At 51.7% G+C, this 23,548-nt stretch overlaps 1 protein-coding gene across 4 annotated transcripts in view; it reads right to left on the bottom strand.

The window, feature by feature from the left end:
* The window catches only part of FANCA (FA complementation group A), a 53,565-nt gene that overhangs the window by 17,591 nt on the left and 12,426 nt on the right, over positions 1 to 23,548 (bottom strand). For 2 of the 4 annotated variants that reach the window (XM_049703560.1, XM_049703561.1), the window contains exons 1-15: positions 19,153 to 21,043; positions 18,320 to 18,396; positions 17,914 to 18,055; positions 17,470 to 17,603; positions 16,104 to 16,214; positions 15,259 to 15,354; positions 15,064 to 15,123; positions 14,193 to 14,281; positions 13,378 to 13,578; positions 5,401 to 5,477; positions 3,752 to 3,865; positions 1,959 to 2,095; positions 1,553 to 1,623; positions 1,110 to 1,206; positions 532 to 719 (exon numbers count right to left, since the gene is read on the bottom strand). In XM_049703560.1, the coding sequence (XP_049559517.1) occupies positions 532 to 719; positions 1,110 to 1,206; positions 1,553 to 1,623; positions 1,959 to 2,095; positions 3,752 to 3,865; positions 5,401 to 5,477; positions 13,378 to 13,578; positions 14,193 to 14,281; positions 15,064 to 15,123; positions 15,259 to 15,354; positions 16,104 to 16,214; positions 17,470 to 17,603; positions 17,914 to 18,055; positions 18,320 to 18,396; positions 19,153 to 19,357 (1,799 nt within the window). In that variant the 5' untranslated portion in view covers positions 19,358 to 21,043. Of the gene's footprint in view, positions 1 to 531; positions 720 to 1,109; positions 1,207 to 1,552; positions 1,624 to 1,958; positions 2,096 to 3,751; positions 3,866 to 5,400; positions 5,478 to 13,377; positions 13,579 to 14,192; positions 14,282 to 15,063; positions 15,124 to 15,258; positions 15,355 to 16,103; positions 16,215 to 17,469; positions 17,604 to 17,913; positions 18,056 to 18,319; positions 18,397 to 19,152; positions 21,044 to 21,130; positions 21,165 to 21,488; positions 21,572 to 22,865; positions 22,979 to 23,548 lie in introns of those variants that run through there. The other 2 variants (XM_049703562.1, XR_007474364.1) reach the window with 2 other exon arrangements.

The raw sequence follows: 23,548 nt of genomic DNA, 5'->3' as shown, positions 1-23,548 counted from the left end.
GAGTCACACGTGGACTCCCCAGGGCTCTGCCCGTGGGATGGCCACTCTCACCCAACCCCCGCCCATCTCTCACAGCCGCCGACCCCAGGCTACGGGCTCCCTGCGACTCACCAGGTCCCGGGAGGGGGCCTAGCACGCAGTGTGCAGCGAATGGATGAGCACGTACTTGGACGATGGGTCTCCAAACCCTCTGGATGGGACAGCTGTGTGTGTAGAAACCTCCCCCAGAGAAAGCTGTTCACCACAGGGACCCCGGAACCTAACCTGAGGGGCAGGCCCAGCCAGCCGCCGGCCACCTGACCTGGAGAAGGGCACCTGCAGCCCACTGTGAGCATCTTGAAAAGCAGGTGGCAAAGTAGGGTGATCTCACTTTTCTAACTGAAGATACCAACACACACATAAATACACCCAAGACAAGGTTCTGGAAGGGTACAGACCAACACGGTAAAGACTGGTCATCTGTAGAGCATGTGTGTCTGTGCTAATTTTGTCTGATGAACGTGTGTTACTTTTGACAAGAGGGACACTCACTTCAGACACAGGGCTGAGGACTCCTGGGTCCTACAGGGCAGGAGGATGTCGAAGAGCTCGGGGACGGGCAGGCCCCTGGCAGGGGTGGGAGGGCCCACATGCACCTCCGGGAGGGCAGACCTGGACTCGCCGAGGTGGACGGCCAGGGCAGCCAACCCCACCACATGTGAGGCACTCAGGCTCGGGCCCTAAAATAGGAAAGAAGAGTGGTTCAGGGACTTCCCTGGTAGTCCAGTGGCTAAAGACTCCGCGCTCCCAATGCAGGGGGCCAGGGTTCAATCCCTGGTCAGGGAACGAGATCCCACATGCCGCAAGTAAGAGCCCACATGCCGCAACTAAGAGCCCACGTGCCTCAACTAAAGATCCCGCATGCCGCAACTAAAGATTCTGTGTGCTACAACTAAGAGCCCATGTGCCGCAACTAAAGAGCCTACATGCCGCAACTAAGAGCCCAGATGCCCCAATGAAGACCGGGCGCAGCCACATGCATACATACGTACATACGTAGATAAACACAGAAATATTTAAAAAGAAAAGAGGTTCAGCGTTGTGGGGGCTGGAGGAGGTGGCAGCCCTACCTGGTGATGGAGCAGTTGGCAGAGCCGGCTGAGCAGAGCCGGCAGGAGCCTGCGTCTGCACAGGGTCCTCACGAAGTGGGCGGCCCAGGGGCCCTGCCTGTGGGGACAGCCACAGAGAACAGTGGCAGCGGCCAGGCCTGGCCCTGCACTGCCCGCCTGGAGCCTGGTGGATGAGCAGTCAGGCACCAGAGACTGAAGAAAGAACCAGGCTGTTCCCCAACCAGGAGGGTCTCCTGTTGCGACGCTGACCGTCGCCACGCCCCTGCTGGATAAGTCAGCCCCCGCCCCCACCCAGGCCCTTCCCCAGCGCAGCACGAAGTCGGGGGGCAGGACCAGGGCCCCAGGCTCAGAGCTGGACCAGGAACGACGGCCACTCTCATCACGAGCACCCAGGCCGCCCCAGGACAGCTCCAAACCACCCGGTGAGACCGCCTAGCCTCTACCTGTCTGGTGGGGCAACGCTGGAGGCCGCCATGAGGTTCTGACAGAAAGACGTCAGCAGGAGGTCCACGACCTGAGAGGGGAGAGGTCTCAGGGCCGCAAACCCACATCACAGCGTTTCCACCCTGGACGTACAGGGCCACAGTGGAGCTGACGAGACTGGAAAACGAGCCCCCATCCGGAGAAGAGGCTGCAACGCCTCAGCACAGGAATCCCCAAACCCTGGGAGGGGCCCCCAGGGGTCATCACGGAGCTTCTCAGCAGAGAGCAGGGTCAGCAAACCTGCCCACAAAGGGCCACGAGCGCCTCTGCCACAACTTCCTCCCAAACACAGAGTCTGTACGCAAACGGCAGCACCGGCCCGAAACCCTCAACTCACATGTGGTCTCCCTGGTGCCCCACACTCACCCTCTGCTCCCACGGCTGCAGCTTGGGGGCCCGGACGCTGAGCTGAACCGGGGCCCCCTCGAAGTCGCTGTCATCCTCGCCGAGGCCCAGGGCGGAGCGGAGCTGTTCAGAGATCACTGCCATCTGAGCCAACAACGCTGCAAGGCAGGGACCGGCGCCATGAGCAGGGGCGCCATCCACCACCTCAGGGGCCACACTCTCAACTGACCCTGGGGCCGCTCTCGTCCCCGCCCGGCCAGCAGCGGAACCACTTTTCTGCAGTGCACGTGGCCAGGCTTCTCCGAGGGGCTGGCATAGCTCTTCACGTCACCACAGCCCCTGTGTCTATACCCCGCGCCCCTCGCCCCTCGCCCGCCAGCCACCTCTGCACACACTGACGCCCGCTGCGGCCGCCCGGCCCGGCCTCAGCAGCTCTGCCAGCACAGGGACTCACAGGCCTGGCTGGCTGACCATCTTGCGGCAGCGCTGGGGCCCCACACAGGCCTCGACCTCCCCAAGAACCACGTACTGCAGGAGCAGAGTTTGGAAGGGTCACGCTGACCATGAGGGGACATCCTGGGCCCTCAGGACGACCACGGTGGAGGCAGAGCTAACAGTGCAGAGCTGGGGCTGCCGACCCTCCACCACAGGTGAAAATCTGTGCGTAACTTCTGACCCGAAGCTTAACTCCTCACAGCCTTCCGTGTATTTTGCATGTCATGTGAATCTACGTGTATTTTATGCATTCACGACATACCTAATTTTCTCAACATTTCTAGGCAATGTGGTTTATCTGAAATTTTTGCAATTGTCATTTATCTCAAAAAATTTTCCAGTATATTTACCGAAAATAATCTGCATATACTGAGTGGACCCACACAGTTAAAAACTGTGTTGCGGACTTCCCTGGTGGCGCAGTGGTTAAGAATCCGCCTGCCAATGCAGGGGACACGGGTTCCAGCCCTGTCCAGGAAGATCCCACATGCCGCGGAGCAACTAAGCCCCCGTGCGCCACAACTACTGAGCCTGCGCTCTAGAGCCCGTGAGCCACAACTACTGAAGCCCGTGTGCCTAGAGCCCGTGCTCCGCAACAAGCAAAGTCACCGCGATGAGAAGCCCATGCACCGCAACGAAGAGCAGCCCCCACTCGCCACAACTAGAGAAAGCCCACGGGCAGCAACGAAGACCCAGCGCAGCCAAAAATAAATTAAAAAAAACCGAACTGTGTTGTTCAAGGGTCAACTGTATTTCCTCCGTGAGACTCTCATAGGAATTAAATGAATTCATAATAAATAAACATCTACTGAAGTTACTAGGTAAAAGCATGCCTTATGTATTTTAGTTTCTGCATTTAGCATAGCAAAACTCTAAAAACACCGGAACCTAACATTTCACTTGTGGACCGCTATGGCCACTGAGCGCTTTGAACTGCTCACGCCTGTCCTCCAGGCCCCTCATAGGAAACAGTCCCAGAAGCAGAGGCCCCGTGCTGAAGAGCACAGCCACCCAGGCAGTAAAGGAAGGAGACAACGCAGCTTTCCTCCTCTATGTCTCCTGTCCCACCGAGACGCCAGGTAGCAGAATAACCATATTCTACCCAGACATTGGGACAGCCTGAGTGTCAGAAAGGAGGCACGCTCCACACCCACCAGGCCGTGGTTGGGTTCACTACCAGATGCTGAACTGCAGGGAAAATGCACTGACCACTGCCACTATGGGCAACAGAGCAGCCTCAAGCTCTGAGCACGTCAGGACTGGCCTGTGCACCCACGGGCACCCACTGCGGACGGCCCGACCCACAGCCCTGTCCTCACCGTCACGCTGGGTGGGATCTGTCACTGAGGCCCTGAGCTCTCGCAGGGCAGTTGTGAGCAGACCCAGCGGCTCCTCCTTACAGCTGGGCTCCACCTCCCTTTGCGAGGCTGCATCTGAGAGACAGGAGATAATTTTAACAATTAAACAGGTTAGATCAGATAGGAAGCACACGGAACTGACGCTGTCCCTGGCTTCTCCCTGCAGAGGGCACACAGAGGACTGGGGCCCTATGAGGAGGGAAGTGAAACGCTCTCCCTGGACGGCGGATGTTAATGTCCTATCAAAGTTAAAACATTCATAAGGAAGTTTAAGAAAAACCATGGTTCTATACACACTATCGCCACAAGTGTAAAAAGCAGGTATGTAATGAATAAAGACCAAATGCATGTGGAGGGAGGCTGGGCGGGGAGAGCAGAATTATGTACAGATGATGGTTTAGTCCCTGTTTCTCAAACTTTTGAGTAACATTGTGATATTGTTTTTTACAACAGGATGTTAAAATCAGTATATTAGAGGTGATTACCAGTCCTCAACACACATTTAGTAGGTTTACTAAAAAATATTAGCCCTATGAGATACAGCATTAGGAAACATTCTAGAAGCCCCAAAAGCAGGACCATGGGGTTAGGAAAGGAGGGCAAGGCCTCACTCAACAGTGGACACAGCCCTACGGCCCCCTTGGCATCCTGTCTGCAAGATGTTTCGATACTGGTCCAAACAGGTGTGGGTCTCCCTGGCTGTCAGAAACCGTGGAAGATTGTGCAAGGAGGGTTCTGGCAGACAGAATTAGAAAACAGAGCTGCAGTTGCTCATGCAGCCTAACTGGCCCTGCAGGCGTCAGAGGGATTGACCAGCAAACAGCTGCACCATTTCAACACCGACAGACCAGGCCCTGTCCGGATGGCGCCTCGTTCCTGGGGCGATGGGGTGCGGACAGCCTGCCCAGCTGCTCCAAGCAATGATGCACGCTTTCACACACTGGCCCACGTCACTGTCCCCTAGAAGCAGAAAGATCCCCAACCGTCCAAACGGCCAAAGAGCCATGGCAGACCCCCTACTAGGACACGGTGCAGAACAAGCACCACGGGCCTCGGGCCTGGCTGGTCACCTGACTTTAAAGCTCAAATTCAGGGCTTCCCTGGTGGCGCAGTGGTTGAGAGTCCGCCTGCCGATGCAGGGGACGCGGGTTTGTGCCCTGGTCTGGGAAGATCCCACATTCCACGGAGCGGCTGGGCCCGTGAGCCATGGCCGCTGAGCCTGTGCGTCCGGAGCCTGTGCTCCGCAACGGGAGAGGCCACAACAGTGAGAGGCCTGCGTAACGCAAAAAAAAAAAAAAAAAAAAAAGCTCGAATTCAGACAGGCAAACAGAAGCCACATGACAGCCTCAGCGGGGCACACAAAGATGAGAAATGGTCAAGTGGATTTTGTACTGCATGTGTGTTCAGGGAATGACATCACAGGCAGCCCTCCTGGTGTCACAGCTGTCCCAGGGCTGGTGCTGGGCAGTCTCTGAAGCCACAGCTGTGACCAGACCCAGCATGACAGAAGCAGACCAGATGGACCAAGGTGCCTCCGACACGTCTCGTGGTCAGGGAAGTGGAGGTGAGATGTGGGCACGTCTGGGGACCAAGCGACCCACTGACCTTACCTTCTGGCTTCTTCTCTCTGACAGTGGAGCAGGCTTGGCGGTAGGTGGAGTATAAGGTGGGGGGAATTTTATCTGCTCTGGATCAGAAGAAAACATTAAAATAGTCAACTATGACTCAAATTAATTCTCAAGCTTACAATCCCAAAGACTATCATAAAACAGAAATATGCAACAGAGTAAATCTAAATAAATTATATAACACCCCACAGCATGACCCTATGTTTAGGAAAAACATTGTCCATATGGACTTAAACGGTCCTGACTACTTCATACGTCCTATATAAACATCTCCCAACAGTGGGTTTTGTTGTGTAGTGAGATTATAAATGATTTTCACTTCTCTCATTCAAGTTTTGGTAATTCCCAAATTTTAAAGGTGAACTTATATTACTTTTAATGAAAAATGCTAACTAAGGAAAACATCCAATTAATGTCATTAAAAATACAAGTCCTGTGATGAGGACATGGGGCATCTACAGGGCACGGACACGGCTGGCACATTGTCATGGCACAGCAGTAAGTACAAGGACGAGAGCCACAGAGCATCCCCCCCCCACCCCGCCATCAGTGCTGCAAACCGTGACAACGAGATTCAAGTAGAAGAACAGAGACGTAGCTGTGGTCCAGAGTGAGAATCCACACCTCCACACCGGGACTGGAGGGAGGCAGGGAATCTGGCTGGAGACTAGGAACTGAGGGCACCACCCACTGCCCTGGGGACTGGAAAGCCTTCAGTTTAAAAAACAGAAACCAAAAAGAAGAAAAGAAAAAACAGAAACCAACGCAAATAAAAAGAAAGAACAAGTTCAAGGAAACGGAGAAATTCGCAGAAAAGAAACTGTCAGTCATCACTTTTATTAGTATCTTCAGAGAGGTAAGACAAAACACTGCAGCTGTGAAACAAGAATGGCCTGCTAGGGGCTTCCCTGGTGGCGCAGTGGTTAAGAATCTGCCTGCCAATGCAGTGGACATGGGTTCGAGCCCTGGTCTGGGAAGGTCCCACGTGCCGTGGAGCAACTAAGCCCGTGCACCACAACTCCTGCGCTCCAGAGCCCACAAGCCACAACTACTGAGCCCAACTGCCATAACTACTGCAGCCCGCACACCTAGAGCCCATGCTCTGCAACAAGAGAAGCCACCACAGTGAGAAGCCCGCACACCACAATGAAGAGTAGCCCCCGCTCGCCAGCAGAGAAAGCCCGCGCGCAGCAACAAAGACCCAACACAGCCTAAATAGATAAATTAATTAAATTAAAATTTTAAAAGAAGAATGGACTGCTGTACAAAGGAATATCTGATGACAGAAATGAAACACTCAGTAAAAGAACTTGCAGATAAACTTGAAGAAATCTCTCAGAAAGGAGAGGAAAAACAAAACAAAACAGATACGCAAAATAGGACAAAAGAGAAAAAAATCAGAAGACAATACAGGAGATCTAATATCTAAAACATAGCAGTTCTAAGAAGAAAAAGGACATAAAGAGGACACATCTGCAGTGAAATAAACCAAGTAGAAATAATCAGCGTCTGGGATTTGCTTCAAAATAATCCAGAATGCTGGGTGGGTAAGTGAGTTTGAAGGCTACAGATGAAACAAGATTGCCCATTTATTGATAACAAATCTGGGTGATAGATTCTATTCTGCTTTTCTGTCTTAAATTTTTCATAAAAAAAAGGTTTTAAGTATCCAAGAAAATCCCTTAGTACTGAAGGATATGAATTTCCAGAGTAAAAAGCCCACCATGTGCCCAGCCCAGAAATAAAATCAGACCCACAATGAAATACACTGCTATAAAATTTCAGAACACAGGGAACAAAGAAAAGGCACTACAGGCCTCCAGAAAGAAAAACACAGATTCCCATGCAAAGAGTCAGAAACTGTAAGTTTCTAACACCTCAGTCGCAACAATGGAAGCTAGAAGTCAATGGAGTGACTCTTAACAATTTGAGGGAAAATAACTTCCAACTTAGATTTCTATACCCAAAGTACCTATCAAATGTGAGGGCTAAATAAGGTGTCGAAAAATCAACCTCACACCCATCCTTTCGTAAGAAGCTTCAATAGGATGTTTTCCACCAAGACAAAGGAGTAAACCAAGAAAGAGGATGATCTCGGGCATAGAAAGGAGAAGCCAGCACAAGCCAGAGCAAAGGACGTCAGTCTCCAGGTGATGCTGAAGGAAGATACAAGGGTGACAGCAGTCTTAGAGGCATAACAAGCTAGTGGGTCAGAGTGAAGCAGGTCAGAAGGCTCTAGAAGAGATTTCCCAAAGATACAACCGTTGGGATACTTGATTCTGAACAAGAGAACATTTAGACAACTGGTAGAGTTTCCAGTGAATCATGATATTGTACAAGGAAAACTAAGATAAAACAAAGATAATTATAAACTCCAGAGAAAACAGAAAGTAACGATTCCTAATGATCAACTCTGAATACTGTTTAGATAGCCTTAAAAAACAGGGGTTTTTGTGGTGGTTTTTTTTTTTTTTTTGCGGTATGCAGGCCTCTCACTGTTGTGGCCCCTCCTGCCGTGGAGCACAGGCCCTGGACGCAGCCAGGCTCATGGGCCCAGCCGCTCCGCGGCATGTGGGATCCTCCCGGACCGGGGCACGAACCCGTGTCCCCTGCATCGGCAGGCGGACTCTCAACCACTGCGCTACCAGGGAAGCCCTAAAAAGCAATTTTTCAAAACCAACACAGGAAGGGCAGCTATGTGTATTGGTAAAGGAAAGAAAACTAAAACAGAAAAATTAATACCAAAATAATAATGTTATATGGAGATTCGGGGCGAAATATCGAAAAATCAGTTGAGTTGAAAATGCTTGCTTCCAGAAAGAAAGTGAAGTGGCAGGGATGGGTGGGGAGTGGCTATTTCTCTCTCTCTTTTTTTAAAAAATAAATTTTTTTATTTTATCTTATTTTTGGCTGCATTGGGTCTTTGTTGCTGCACACGGGCTTTCTCTACTTGTGGCGAGTGGGGGCTACTCTTCGTTGTGGTGAGCAGGCTTCTCATTGCAGTGGCTTCTCTTGTTGGGAGCACGGGCTCTAGGTGCTCAGGCTCAGTAGTTGTGGCACACAGGCTCAGTAGTTGTGGCTCGTGGGCTCTAGAGCGCAGGCTCAGTAGTTGTGGCGCACGGGCTTAGTTGCTCCGCGGCATGTGGGATCGTCCCAGACCAGGGCTAGAACCCGTGTCTCCTGCACTGGCAGGCAGATTCTTAACCACTGCTCCACCAGGGAAGCCCCTGGCTATTTCTCTTAATAAAATTCATAGAAGTATCTGACTCTTTAATCTAACTTTTAAAAAAAAAATTTATTCAAGTATAGTTGAATTACAATGTGTGTTAATTTCTGCTGTACAGCAAAGTGACCCAGTAATACATATATATATATATTCTTTTTCATATTCTTTTCCAATATGGTTTATCACAGGATACTGAATATAGTTCCCTGTGCTATAAGTGGGACCTTGTTGTTTATCAATTCCATATATAATGGTTTGCATCTGCTAATCCCAAACTCCCACACCATTCCTCCCCGTCCACACCCCTGCACTCCCCAGCAACAAGTCTGTTCTCTATGTCTGTGAGTCTGTCACTGTTTCATTTGTGTCATAGTTTAGATTCCACACATAAGTGATATCATATGGTATTTGTCTTTCTCTGTCTGACTTACTTCGTTTAGTATGATTATCTCCAGGTCCATCCATGTTGCTGCCAGGACTCTTTAATCTATATCTATATTTAACTCTGACAAAACTCTTTTTTAAAGATAAGAAATAAATATGTCAAAAAATTAGGGACTTCCCTGGTGGCGCAGTGGTTGGGAATCCACCTACCAATGCACAGGACATGTGATCCCACATGCCGTGGATCAACTAAGCCCGTGAGCCACAACTACTGAGCCCATGTACCAAAACTACTGAAGCCCGCGCGCCTAGAGCCCATGCTCCTCAACAAGAGAAGCCACCGCAATAAGAAGCCCACGCACTGCAACAAAGAGTAGCCCCTGCTCTCCACAACTACAGATAGCCTGCATGCAGTAACAAAGATCCAACGCAGCCAATAAAAAAAAATTAAGAAGGTATACCATACAAATACCAAAAAAAAAAGCCGGTTTTAATAGCAGACAAAACAGAAATTAAGGTAAAAAGCCTAACAGAGACATTACATAATAACAAAGGGAAAAACACCCAGCAAGAGAAGCCTGTATTTTAACAATTACAAACTTTCTTGCAACAAGACAAATCTGACAGAATTATAAGGAGAAACTGACAAAATCACAACCACCTCCACAATAAACTGATAAACCAAAGACACAGAAAACTATTCAGGATACAGAAAACTTGAGAATAAGCACAATTTAACAGACAGACCCTACAGTCCCAAACTGAAGGACATGTGTTATTTTCAAGGATGCGCGGAATGTCTGCAAATTCCAAGCAAATTCTGAAAGGAAGTCTTGACAAGTAGGAAAAAATCCATATAAAGTGAATCATATTCTTTGTGAAACATGAAATTAACATTGGAATTCAACAATAAAAACTCATGGGCAAACACCTAAATGTTTAAAATTTTTAAAAATTTACTTAAAACTAACTTACAAATTATGAGAAAATCACAGCACAATGGTTGAGTATTTACTTAGAACTGACCGACAGTGTAAGAACTACACATTGAAACTTTTGGAAGGTGGCTAAAGTGATATCTGGAGGTAAAATTTATTAAAATATGCCTGTTTTAAAACACAAGTTATAAAACAATAAATTAAACCACCACTTTAAGAAGTTATAAAAGGAACAACATAGTAAACCCAAAGAAAACAAAAGGTAAATAATAAAGTTAAAATCTAAAAACAAATAGATTTTTTTTAAAACAGCAGGGAGGGGCTTCCCTGGTGGCACAGCAGTTGAGAATCCGCCTGCCAATGCAGGGGACATGGGTTCGAGCCCTGGTCCGGGAGGATCCCACATGCCGCAGAGCAGCTAAACCCATGCACCACAACTACTGAGCCTGCGCTCTAGAGCCCACAAGCCACAATTACTGAGCCCGTATGCCACAACTACTGAAGCCCGCGCACCTAGAGCCCACGCTCTACAACAAGAGAAGCCACCGCAATGAGAAGCCTGTGCACCGCAACGAAGAGTAGCCCTGGCTCGCCACAACCAGAGAAAAACCCAGGTGCAGCAACGAAGACCCAACGCAGCCAAAAATAAATAAATTTATTTAAAAAAAAAAAAAACAGCAGGGAGGGGGTTTCTCTGGTGGCGCAGTGGTTAAGAATCCGCCTCCAATGCAGGGGACATGGGTTCGAGCCCTGGTCTGGGAGGATCCCACATGCCACAGAGCAGCTAAACCCATGCACCACAACTACTGAGCCTGAAGTCTAGAGCCCGCGAGCCACAACTACTGAGCCCACGTGCCACAACTACTGCAGCCCGTGTGCCTAGAGCCCGTGCTCCGCAGCAGGAGAGGCCACCTCAATGAGAAGCCCCAACTCGCCACAACTAGAGAAAAGCCCATGCACGGCAGCAAAGACCCAATGCAGCCAAAGATAAAAATAATAAAATAAATAAATTTATTAAAAAAACCCAAAACAGCAGGAAGGACACAATATTAAAAGCTGGTTATGTGATAAAATTAATAAAACAGACAAGTCTTTAAGTCTTAAGTCTTTAAGAATGAGTCATAAAAAAAGGCAAAATTAACACTAGCATGAAAATATTTTGAGGGATGAAAAGTACAGATGAGGTAGACAAATTTTTTAAATCACAATAGAATATCATGAAAAATGATACATCAACAGATTTGCAAACTTAGATGAAATGGACAATTTTCTAGAAATATATATAAAAGCTAACTCGAGAATAAAAAACCTGACTAAACCAATAACCATTCAAGAAACTGAGTCAGCAGCCAGAAGTTTCGCCTCCACAAAAGACACCAGGAACAGATGATTTTGCAGCCAGATTTTACCAAACCTTAAGGGACACATGATCCCTGTGTGACAAACTATTTCAGGGGACAGGAAAGAGGGAAGGCTACCCGGTTTGTTCCATGAGGAACCAAATACCTTAATGGCAAAGCAGCCAAGGTGAGTGTAACAAAATGAGACACAGATGCCTGAACTCTAAATAAAGTATCAGTAAACCAAATTCAGCAGTTCATAAAACAAAAAACTGTTACCAATTAGGGGGTATTCCAGGAACGCAAAGACAGTGGAAAAACCTATCAATGTAATTCATAGCCGATGACAGGAGAACAGCACAATCATCTTAAGGGTTGCCAAAAAAAAAAAAGCATGAATTCTTGCTAAAAGTCCTTAGCGAATTCACAGAGGGAACTCTTTTAATATGGTAAGGAGGATATATATATATATATATACACACACATATATATATATATATATATAAACAGTAAAACTCTCGAAGCAGTCCTGTTTCAGCCAGGAACAAGACGTGAGGCCAGCTTTCACTCCTACGATTGCTCATTATACTAAAATCCTACCCAATACAGTGACAAACACCGAGAGGCATAATAATCAGACAGAGGAGGCAAACTTGATCTTGTGGACAGCGTGACTGCATAGAAAATCTCACCACCGGCTGGGAGTAAGTTCAACAGCTAACGGAAACAAGGGCACCCACACCTCAGCAACAGCTGATGAAGAGGCCAGAAAAGAACATGCAATTCACAACAAAAGCTAGGTACCGAGTAGCAAGGCTGACAACAATTTACAAGAGTTTTATAAAGAAAGAACACTAGTAAAAGACTTGAGTAAACAAAGATGTACTGTGTTCCTGGAAGGAAAAACTCAGTACCATAATAAAGCCAAATACCTCAAGTTAACCTATAGAATCAATGAAACTGCACTCAAAATTTTCAAGCTTTCATGGGGATACAGCCAAGGGTGTTCACTGAAGCACCGCTAACAGAACATAAACGTGAAGTAACCCAAGGGTCCAACTCCAGGGTGGTGAGTGCATCTATTTATTCCGTAGGCATGTGGCCTGCACCCGGGGGGGTGCGACGTGGCAGTCTGCAGACACAACAGAACTCCACACAGCATTAAACAAACCAGAGCACACGACCAGTGGGGAGAGTGAAAATGCAAGTCACAGAACAACACACACTGCTATCAAATCCACTTTGAAAACACACAAGAGCACACTGTGTGGTGTGTTTGTGTGTGGACACGATTTACAGTTATAAACATACAAAACAAAAGGATAAAAAATAGAGGAAAAATTTATGCACCAACTTCAGGATAATGATTTTCTTGGAGGAAAAGGGGAGGGGATCAGAGACCTGGGGTAAGATGTATCTGGACTATTTCAAGGAAAAAAAGGAAAGATAGCAAAAATATTAATGCGAATGGGGCATAGGGGTGTTTTTTTTACTGGTCTCTTTACTTTTGGAATATCTTATGCCAAAAATAAATAGAAGTAAGGATCCCAGAGAATGGCCTAATCATAAGATGAAAAAGCTTGTTTTTACTTTCTAGGCCCTTTATCTTTTCAATCTTCTCACAGGACCCATCACTTCCCATGAGACACTGGGAAACAGGGTTGATCGTTTTCTGTTTCTACCACCTCCCTGCTCCTGGAGGTCCTCAGTGTGAGCCGGGGGATGGGACCCCCGTGCTACACGTGGTCTCCACTCTCCCCAAATCATCACAGTGGAAGGCTTTCACCTCTCCCTTTTCCCTCTTTCCTTAAATTCTCCTCCTTTCCCAATGATTATGTAGCAAAAACACTATTTTCTTTAATTCCCAGACTAATCATCCTAAAAGTTCATTGAAAAATGCTAAGTTGTGATATTCAGAATCAAAGAAATTTTCTTTTTAACATTTTAACCGACTAATTTTGAGCCAACTTTTTATAAGTAAAGCATACATGTGACAAAACACATTTCTCTACAGAAGAGCCACAGCTCCTTGCGCTGTTAGCCCCCAGACGAGCCGCGCTGCCATGCATACCTCCTCAGGGACTCTATGAGAGCGGCCCGGGAATCAGGGACCCTCGGGAGCTGAGAGGGAAGACAGGACTTGGGTGAGACGCCGACAGGGACCCCGCTCTCTGCCGACCCAGCCCCACGTTCACGGCGACGTGTACTGACCACTCGCGGTGTGAGCAGGGCGGGGAGAAAGTGGGACAGGTAGTAGGACCTCCGGAATATGCTGCAACAGAAAAGGCCAGGCTCAGGGGTGCCCCACCTCGACCAGAGGACCCTCAGTGAGGGCAATGACCGTCCAGGGCCGTCCCTGCAGGCCAGAGCGTGGGCCACGTGGTGTCACGTTTCAAGGCTATGACATTATATCACGTTTTCAAGTTTTCTTTCCCCCTGTTTTGGGACATTTCACACAAAGGGAACTCTGTGCTGGTGACCTGCACCCTGAGAGTCTGGAGGATTCCAGATGCACGGCCCTGGAACCTGGGTTCATCCGCGGCCACGAGGTCGACCGTGGGAGCTGAAAGCTGTGAGCGTTTCTCAGAGGCAAAGCCTTAAGAAAGCTACCCCACAGCTACCCCGTACTGGTAACAACCAGAATTCAACGTGTTTTGGCGTCACACCAAATTCAACAAAATTTTGCTATTCAACTCCCTGTGCTGGCTTCACACGGTCACCGTTGAAGCATGAACAAGGAAAGTCATCGTGGCCACAGGGAGGGCCTGTCTGGTCCCTCTGAACAGTCTGTGCTGCGGGGCACCTGGGCTTTCCGCAAGGGAGCTCATGTCACAGCAGGGGCTCAGCAGCACCTGCCCACCAGCCCTTCCGGCAGCGTAACCCCACCTGGCCTCCAGGACGGCGGCGGGAATCTTCCCCGTGTGTTCAAACACCATGATGGCCTTCTCAACATCCTGGGCCGCTTGGCAGCGGGGCTGGCTCCAAGTGGGGAGGACGGAAAAAAACAGAAGATTTAAAAGAAAAGGCAAGAGCAGAGCGGGGCCACGGTTCTGTGGTCAGGCGAGAGGCATGACAGAGCAAGCGGACATGCAGACAAATGCCCTGATACCAGCAAAACCACAAGGAGGGGTCAACTGCTGGCCCAGCCCCAGAGAGCTCAGCACCTCTGGGGAGCCACAGCCACCCCCAGGTTCCATGTGTCTGTGCACTCCACCCCGCTTCCTGCTGCCCTTCTGGGAGAGACAAGGATCCCAATGAAAGATTTTCAGGTGGGAAGGTGCCAAGACCTAATTTTTGAGATTTAAAAAAATTATGAAATGGCAACTTGTGAACAGCGATAAATCTTAAATAGAAAACTTAAAGTATTCGCCTAACAGTCCAACAGCAAGGGCTCTCCAGAGACTCGCAACTTTGAAGTAAGAGTGTCTTAGGAAAGCACACACACACCGCATATGGCCATCCGACATCTGGTCTACATAAATATAGTTCACACTTTTTTCTGTAATTCCTAGAAGAACATGACACCGCCCTTCCCCAACTGTTTTACAGACCACTTTGTCCGTGAAACCACGGGAAGGGGGACCTCCTGGAAGAAGCATCCCTGTAAAAGGTGGCCCTCGCTGCTGCTCTGAAGAGTGTGGATACGACCGGACAAGCCCTGGAGCACAGCTCACCCCGGCTGCCGCACACGCACCGGGGCCCAGACAGAAAAGGCTCGGACACGCAGAGACGCTCAGCGACAAGCCCGGGACATTACCTCCGTGATGTCCCCAGCTGAAGACAAATCCTCATAGAGCCCCATGTTTTCTACAGAAACCTGCAAAGACACGGGCGCATGTGAGGACCCAGATAGGCACCGGCCTCCATGGAGACAGAGGAGGGGCAGGCAGCAGGGGAGGCTGACAGAGGCCAGGCAGAGGCCAGGCAGGCAGCAGGGGAGGCTGGGACTCGCCTTGAGGTCGGCCAGGCGCGTCCTGGCCAGCGCCACGTAGTCGGTGAGGAGGCTGCGGTACTTGCTGGGAACCAGTGGCGGGTGGAGGATGTGCACCTGCGGGCAGAGGGCGGAGCAGGTCCATCAGCCCGTCAGCTGTCCTGACTTTCTGGGGGAGACACTCGTACTGACGGCAACAAAGTTGAAGAATTAGCCAAAGACCCCAGGGCCACAGCTGGAGGTGGGGCAGACGGAGTCCTGGGTGAGGGTCTCGGCACGGGGCCGGGAGGGGCGGCAGGGACTGAGATGCACGGGGAGACCAGACTCCAGGCTGCGTGAGTTACGTCACGTGTATTCTTTGAAATGAAATACGCATTTCTTAATTAAAGAAAGAAGGTGAGATTCATCTTCCAAGTGCCCTACCCCTCAAAGCGGATGCTGGTTATAGTCATCTGATTACAAAAGAAAGCTCACTGCAAGGCGCTTTCTAATCATGAGACTAATGTACATGGTGATAAAGAACGTAAACTGGAGCGTGAAGTCTTCCACTCCCAGAAGGAACGTCCACAGCCACTGAGGGCAGATTCTTCCAGATACATAAAAATATATCATTTTTAAAAACCAACCACGGGACCCAGGGTACTCGCCGGCTTCGGTGTCCGTGGTATGGGGCCCCCTTTCTATGCAGGCACCAGGCCCCCTTTGCTCACTCACCAGCTCCTAGGACCACATGCGGCTGGTTTCTGGGCATTTACTATAAGAAACATGCCTCCCCAGGAGTGCACCAACACCCCAGGATGGCGTTTGCATTCTGTGACTGTCACTTGCGGGGCTTCCCTGAGCCGAACGTGCCGCCGGCCTCTCACCTGCAGGTACCGGGGGGCCTCGAAGGGCACGAGGTCAGACAGGAACTTGAAGAGGAAGACCAGCGCCTTCTTGCTGGAGCCGTGGAAGCCCCTTGCGCTCCCGAAGGTGGCCTGTGGAGAGAATGGGCATGAGGTGGGGGCGACGGGAGGACTTGCTGTGTGGCGGCCGTGGCTACATCCCGGCCTCAAAAACAGCAGAAAAAGGGAAGCAGAGCCATTTCAGTTCATTTTTCTTTAGGACGGCATGGCTGTGGCCTAGCTAAACAGATGGACTGAAAATTTATTTTAAAAATTAAAAATATATTGCTGGAGAAAATGGTAAATATGGTGCCTTTCTATGAACATTAGAGACAGGATTTGTTAACCACCCCGCGAGAGCCCCTTCCTCACAGGTGAATTCATTCCACTCCAGCTCCAAGCCCGTCTGAGCGGATGAGATCCCTGCAGGGGTGGGCCCTCGGGCAAAGTGCCCAGGCCACAGCAGGACAGTGGACTCTTATAGAACCCAGGGCACCCAGGGGTGCCTGGGGGTGCCCAGGGCAGGGAGGTTCTGAAGAGGTGTCGGCCCTGAATTATGTCCCCATGAGCCTGCAGAGACCAGCACTCGCCTCATGCCAGCCACAAGAGGCCCACCAGCAACACCACGAGGCCCACGGAAGCTCCTCCTCCAAAGCACACCCTGTGGTTCTTCTTAACAATTGTGCTGTCAGACGACAGGCACAAAGTCATCAGAACGAGCACACAAGGCCGACACCACTGGACCTATGCTCGGAGCACCGAGTGGACTCTGGTAAGTCCCTCAGTGCCAGGACTGTGGATGCAGTCATTGAGTCCACATGCGTCCAGCAGGAGCCCCTGGCCCGCTGTGTGGAGCTGGGGGAAGCGCGGGGCCGGAAGGGAGCTTCATTCCGTGAAAGAAAGAGCCACGCCCACCATCTCTACGGCACACCAGGCACAGAGCCCGGTGGATGCAGAGAGAGGCGGGCTCTCCAAAGCGGCCACAGCTACACCACCCAAACCTTCTGCAAAGAACAGGGCTCGTAAACCCAAATCCACACACGCCCAGCCGTCAAAGCTGATGTCCCAAAGATGCCCCCCAGGCCCGGCCAGGTTCAGCAGCCCGGGAAGAGGGGCAAACACGCGCAGGTGGAGGGAAACAGGGAAGAGAGGCGGGCGCTCCCCGACAGACGTGAAACCAATCACAGCGCAGCACACTGTGCAAAAAAAGGCAGCTGTGTTCGCTTTCACCGTTTCCTGCTGGATTTCACTCATTTTCTCGTGAGAGACGGCAGGAAGCTCAATGAGGCAGATGGGAATCTGAGCAGCCTCGGCAGAGCCGACCCCAGCGGGAGCGCAGGCGGCTCACCTGGAACCAGGCGGCATAGGACGGGAAGGCAGCTGGGCCCTCCAGCGCAGCCTGCCGTGCAACCAGGAACGCCAAGACCATGCTGTCCAGGTCACAGCTCTCGAACGCATGAGTCAGCAAACGCGACACCCAACCTAGGTGAGAACAGTGGCACGGCTGTGGACGGGGACTGGGGCGGGGGTGCAGGGGCAGGCAGGACAGTCCGCTCACCCAACACCGACCCCCAGGCCCTGGGTGGCGGCCCACACGCAGCCGAGCAGCGGGTACACGGGCAGGCCGACAGCAGAGGGCGGTCCAGAGGGCACCGGCTGGGTAGGCAGGAAGGGCTTCCATCCTCACTGAGCCAGACACAGCGATTCCGCCCGCAGGCTCGCCCCAACGCCGGTCCACGGATCACACGCACACGCACACACGGAACACAACGGGGCTCCCATCCCCGCGCACCATCAACGAGCTGCTGTGCGTCTGGCAAGCAGATCACCAGTGTGGACACGCAGGACAGCACGTGCTGCCAGTTCACCTCCTGTGTCTCCAGAGCCTCTTGCAAGTGGCCCACCAGCTCCTCTGGGCTCAGGGTCACGAAGAGCTGAAACCGAGTGTCAAAGCTGGACCCCACTCCCTCCCACTCCGCGTCGGACCCAGCCTGGACTCGAGACGCCTGCCCTCCCGACCCCCACGGCCAGCAGTGGCTGCAGGGAGCTCTCATCTGAGGACAAGGTGCTTTGCCCAAGTGAAAAGTTCGGTCTCTGCACCCGGACGGCGGTCCAGCCATGGACGGCCGTGGCTGTGGCATCTCCTGGGACCCACAGAGCCCGTGCAGCAGGTCTTGGACCCCACCCTGTGCACTTACCCTACGGTATAGGCCACTGAGCAGAGGCGGGGTCCTTGCAAAGCTCCACTCTCTCTGCATCTGAACAGCGTCGGAAACTTCATTCAGGAGGAAATACACATAATGTCACATCAGTAATCATCAAAAAGTTCAGTACCAATAAAGTACCTTGTTTTAATTTGCACTTTTCCAAATGTATGTGAACTTCACCATTTCCCCATTTTCCAGCCATTTTTTTATGTCATGAACTGTCTGTCTTTGGTAATCCTTGATCATATCTGCTATAAACATCCTCCAACCCATCAGTTACACTTTAATTTTGCTGCTTTTAAACTTTCACTAAGAATAAGCAGTCAGTGAGGACGTGTTGAAAGGACACAGTTGGAAAGCACTCATCAGCCAGGCCAGGCCCTCTGGGAGGGCAGCAGCCTCTGCCGGGGGCTTCCGTGCGCCCCTGGACACAGCACCACAGAGAAGGCACCATGAGGAGCCTCGCGGACCACCCAGCCCTCACGGGACAGTGCGTCAGGCAGAAGATGACTCGGGTGTCGGACACCCTTCAGAAAGCCATGCACCCACAGAAAATGCTGACGTGAGCCGCAGAAACAGAACCTTGGAATTCACAGTACGAGCACTGGTTTAAAAACCTATCTAGAAAGACAGGAAGGGCTTCATATTAAAGATATTCTACTTTGGCAATAATGGATGACGCTTCTTTAATTCTAAATTTTCTTTACAGGAAAGTGTTGCTTTCAAATGAGAAGATATTTAATGACAAACGGACTGTCCTCCCAGCATTAACATCCGTGGCCCGAGCTTCTGTCAAGGGAGGCACCCAGGGCACCAGGACCCACCTTTCAGCACAGGCTTGTGGGTAAGGATCTGGGTCAGAGTGTGACAGAAGAACCTCTTTGGAGACTCGGTTGAAATTATACTTCCATACATGTGTCCACTGAACACACCGAACCTGCAGAAGCAGCAGAGGATCTCAGGGGAGGAGACCCCTGCAGGTTTCCGCCACTCAACAGTGTCAGCACCTGACAGCGACACCTCACGCATGAGGAGTGGCTCGCTGGCAAAGCAGCCAGGGACCTGCAGGCCCCCGACTCCAGACCCCCAGCTCAGGCTCACAGGCTCACAGGCTGGCCCTGCCCACGCCTCCCCAGCCAGGCCTGCAGCCAGGCTGCGGTGCCGCAGATGGAAATGGAATCCAGGGGAGCGTCGCTTCAACAGAACAGAATCAAAGGCAATGGAGCTGCTGTCACATGGAGAAGCTAGAAGGCCAGAGTGAGGTCACAGGAGGCTGGGCCTCGCAGGAGGTGACGGAGGCCACGGTGACGACAGCCAGTGGCTGGACCCAGACCCAGCACAGTCACAAAGCCTCAGTCTCCCCATCTGTGAAATGGGAACCAGAGGTGGCAGGGCCATGGTTCCCACTGAGCACCTGATCCTGCCCCGGCACATGGAGGCTCTCAACCCCACCCGGAGCCAAGGACGTCCTTCTCCCGACAGGAGAAGCAAGAAAAGAAGAGGGAGCAGGATGTCACTGACAGGTCAGGAGGGACAAAGGGAGACCGGGGCCGACAGCGGGGTGTCATGATCAGCCCCACCTGACCCCTCAGGGGAGAGAATCCGGGGCCCTGGCAGCCACGTGAACTGCCCATGTCACACGTGCAGTGCGGAGGCTCCAGGCAGGATGGCCACCCAGACTGGGAGGGGACGTCTGACTCTAAGTGCTGGCAACTAAATAAAAATCGTGAAAAGTCGTGATCTGACTCTCGGGACAAGTCTGAGCACGGACTCAGCACATCGTGAAAATGCATAAAACATAGAACAGAGCAGTGTTTTATATGCTGATGAGTAAAGTACTCACCCAGCAGGTTTGAGGACGATTAAAGTAATCGTGGAGAAGAGGTAATCAGGAGCAAAATAATGGAAAAATGGAAAGAGTGACAAAGCCTGGAAATGCTGGGAAATCTCCTGGGTTCCCAGGACAGAGCCAAGGTCCAGGTGGCCTCACCCCATGTTACTCTGAAGCAAACCCGACACCCCAGCGTTCAGTCCCCAAGTACCTGGATGCGCCTCCACAGAACCAAGGAGAGCAAGCGGAGGGTCCTGCGGGGGCAGGCATGACGGGCAAGGTCTCCCTGGCTGGGACCCCTCAGACCCCCTCCCCTCAGACCCGGAGGTGGCATGGTTCCCACAGGAAGGGCCTCATCTTCAGAGGACTTCTAGTGCTTTCCAGCTCCCGATGTCACCACAATGGCAAAGGATCACTGGGCCTTCGGGGGCGACCAGAATTCCTGGGACCACTCAGCCGGCAGGCCCACCCCCAGAACTTACCAGCAGCTCACTGCCTTGTGTGCTGCGGACCCCTCCTGTATCCCGGCCGCCAAAGCTTCGAGCGCGGCTGAGGCAGAAAAGAGACATCAGCACAGCATCACCGTCCATCATCAACAGCCCCGACCAACTGCTTCTGGGCAAGTCAGGTAACGGACACCTTGCCATCACAGGCCTCCTAGGCCCCCGAACCCCCCGACGCACAAGCCCTGCAAGATCCCAAGTGTCTCAGTGGTGCCAGACTTAAGCCTTGAAAATCAAGCACAATATGTAGGCAAGAAAATGCTTCCCTAATGAACCATTCAACTGGCCACCTCTGCTGCTCTGGGGGTCGAGTGTGAAGCCAGCAAGACCGACGGCAGGAGGGAAACAAGTAAGTCGGTGAGTCTAGACCCCATCACAGCCGCGGAAGAGGCCCCCGGGCGGCACCGAGCCGCGGGGAGCCCCAAGCAGCGAGGGGGCCATTCGCCACCCGGCCACGGAGCCACTCACAAGCCAGCGTCCTCTCGAGAACGGCGACAGCCACCTGCAGGGACAGAGCGCTGCAGTTACACAGGGGCACCAGCGAGCAAGCCGCCACCCCGAAGTCAAGCAAGACTCGACTTTACAAAGAGCTCATCTCCAGACTCCCCCTCAGGCACGGCCCAGGATCTGGGTCGTGGGGAGGGCTTTACCCTCAAGAGCTGTGGGGGAGAGACCACCGTCCAGGCCCGTGCCCGTGCCCTCACATCTGCACTCAGGGAGCGCCCTGTGGTGACAGCAAAGCGGACTTCCCCGTATAGAGCTGACAACTACAGCGTGGGCCCCTCGTGCTGCAGCCGCTGCCCCACGAGGCCCGGTGTCCTCCTACCTGGGACATCCACTCCGGGTCCACGGTTCCTCTCACATCCGCGTTCTTCTGGAATCCCCTCGAAACAAGCATTTGCACAAAATCTGAAACCCACAAAACCAAAGCATTTACATACACTGTGGTCTCTGAACAGCTGTGAATCACACAGACCACCAGCTTCAGAGGGGCCGGCAGAGTGAGGACCTGCATGGAGCTGAGGGGACACTGGCTCCTGGCCCCAGGGAGCCCACCGACCACACCACCGAACCCAGCCAAGGACAGCCTCTTCCCCGAGCCACACTCTATGCGAAAAGGAAACACAATCCATCAAGTTTATAGGAAGGATTTTCTCACTGAAAACAAAAAAGTATCTACTAAGGGTTTTACGTGGCCTTCCTCTCAGCCCATCTCCTACACCAACCATACAAGGACGGTTCTAGGGCTCGGAAGCATTACACTGTGGGAAATGAGGCAGGAAATGGACTCATAACTTCTGAAAAGGTTACGACCAATGGGACTGACATTAAAAAGATTTCGTCAAATTTCAATTTAAACTTAATCTGGGACCAGATTACAGGATTCAGGAATTGGAAATAATTCACATCACCAGGAAAGTTTTAGGAAAAAGGAATGCACCTTTTGCAAAGGAAAACAGTCCACAAGCCAACTAACTGTAGGGAACCCCTCCCATCTAGGTTTCCGTTTACTTGTGGACTGCATTCCTTCGGTATGTGTGACGGCGGGCCTGCTGACTCGGAGAGAAAGGGAAGCTGACAGAAGAACAGGGTGTGGCGCTGCCCAGGCGTCCACAGCAGGGCAGCCCTGCTCACCCACAGTCCCCACATTCAAATAAGGATTCCTGCCCAAGCTCCCACTTTGCTTCTCCCGGGCACCTTGTAAAACTACCGCCTAGAATTGAGCCGTGGAAAGCCAGTGGCCACCATACAAGCACTGGTGCCTTCTGCTGTGCTCTCTCCTGCTCGCTTGTGACCTGGACGGAGGACGGCTCATCCCCAGCTCCCTGGGATATGTAAATAACCAATCTGTGACCCTACATCCTTTGCGCATTGTCTAGGAACTGCGTCTTCAGTCAAATCAGCCCTGGACTCTCGCTCCCCCAAAGTGGGAGCTGGGATGCCGGGGGAGCCACCTGCCTCTGCTAGCAGGTCACAAGGTGCACATCCTTAACACACCAGCTCCAGCCCAACCCACCGGGTCAACAAGCTGACATTTCCACAACTCAAGTTCAATGCAAACCCACAACGACAGGTATGGACTGCAATGCCTTCCTGTTGGAGTGTGTCGGCCGCTCTGCTTCCCACAGATCGTCACAGCAGAAAGCGTTCCCACTGGTCTAAAGCAATTGTACCCAGGAACCCACCTCTGCCGTGAACTTACCAGCAAGCATAGCCCTGGCGACGTCGGCGTGCTGACAGGGTGCCTCTGTCTGCTCACACAGCAGGCGCAGGTCCCTGGAGAGCCAGGCCACCACGGCCTGAGAGTCGGCATGGCTGGGGGCACAAGCACACAGTTCACCTGACCCCATTATTCCACTTTCTTTCACACTCACTCCACTGACAGCGAGCTAGCGACTACCTCAGCCTTCCCGTCCCAAGCCACAACAGGGCCAGCAGGTGTACAAGGGGCATCAGGAATGGCTGCCACTGATGTTAAAAATCATCCCTTTTGGGCTTCCCTGGTGGCACAGTGGTTGAGAGTCCGCCTGCCGATGCGGGGGACGCGGGTTCGTGCCCTGGTCCAGGAAGATCCCACATGCCGCGGAGCGGCTGGGCCCCTGAGCCATGGCCGCTGAGCCTGCGCATCCGGAGCCTGTGCTCTACAACGGGAGAGGCCACGGCGGTGAGAGGCCCGCGTACCGCAAAAAAAAAAAAAAAAAAAAAAAAAATCACTTTTTTCAAATAGTTTATTTATTTGGAGTAGCTTACTATTCTTGGGAGAAAAAAGAAATTTCAGTAATAATAAATAGCGAGAGTAGCGATAATGGGCTCTAGACGTCAGCAGTGCAGCAGCCCTGCAGGACAGTCCTTGTCTGGGCGCAGAGCGGGGTGGGGGAGCCCTCA

Source organism: Orcinus orca, chromosome 20, assembly GCF_937001465.1.
Source record: "Orcinus orca chromosome 20, mOrcOrc1.1, whole genome shotgun sequence".
NCBI classification, from domain to species: Eukaryota; Metazoa; Chordata; class Mammalia; order Artiodactyla; family Delphinidae; genus Orcinus; species Orcinus orca.
This window is presented reverse-complemented; position numbering and strand designations above follow the sequence as displayed.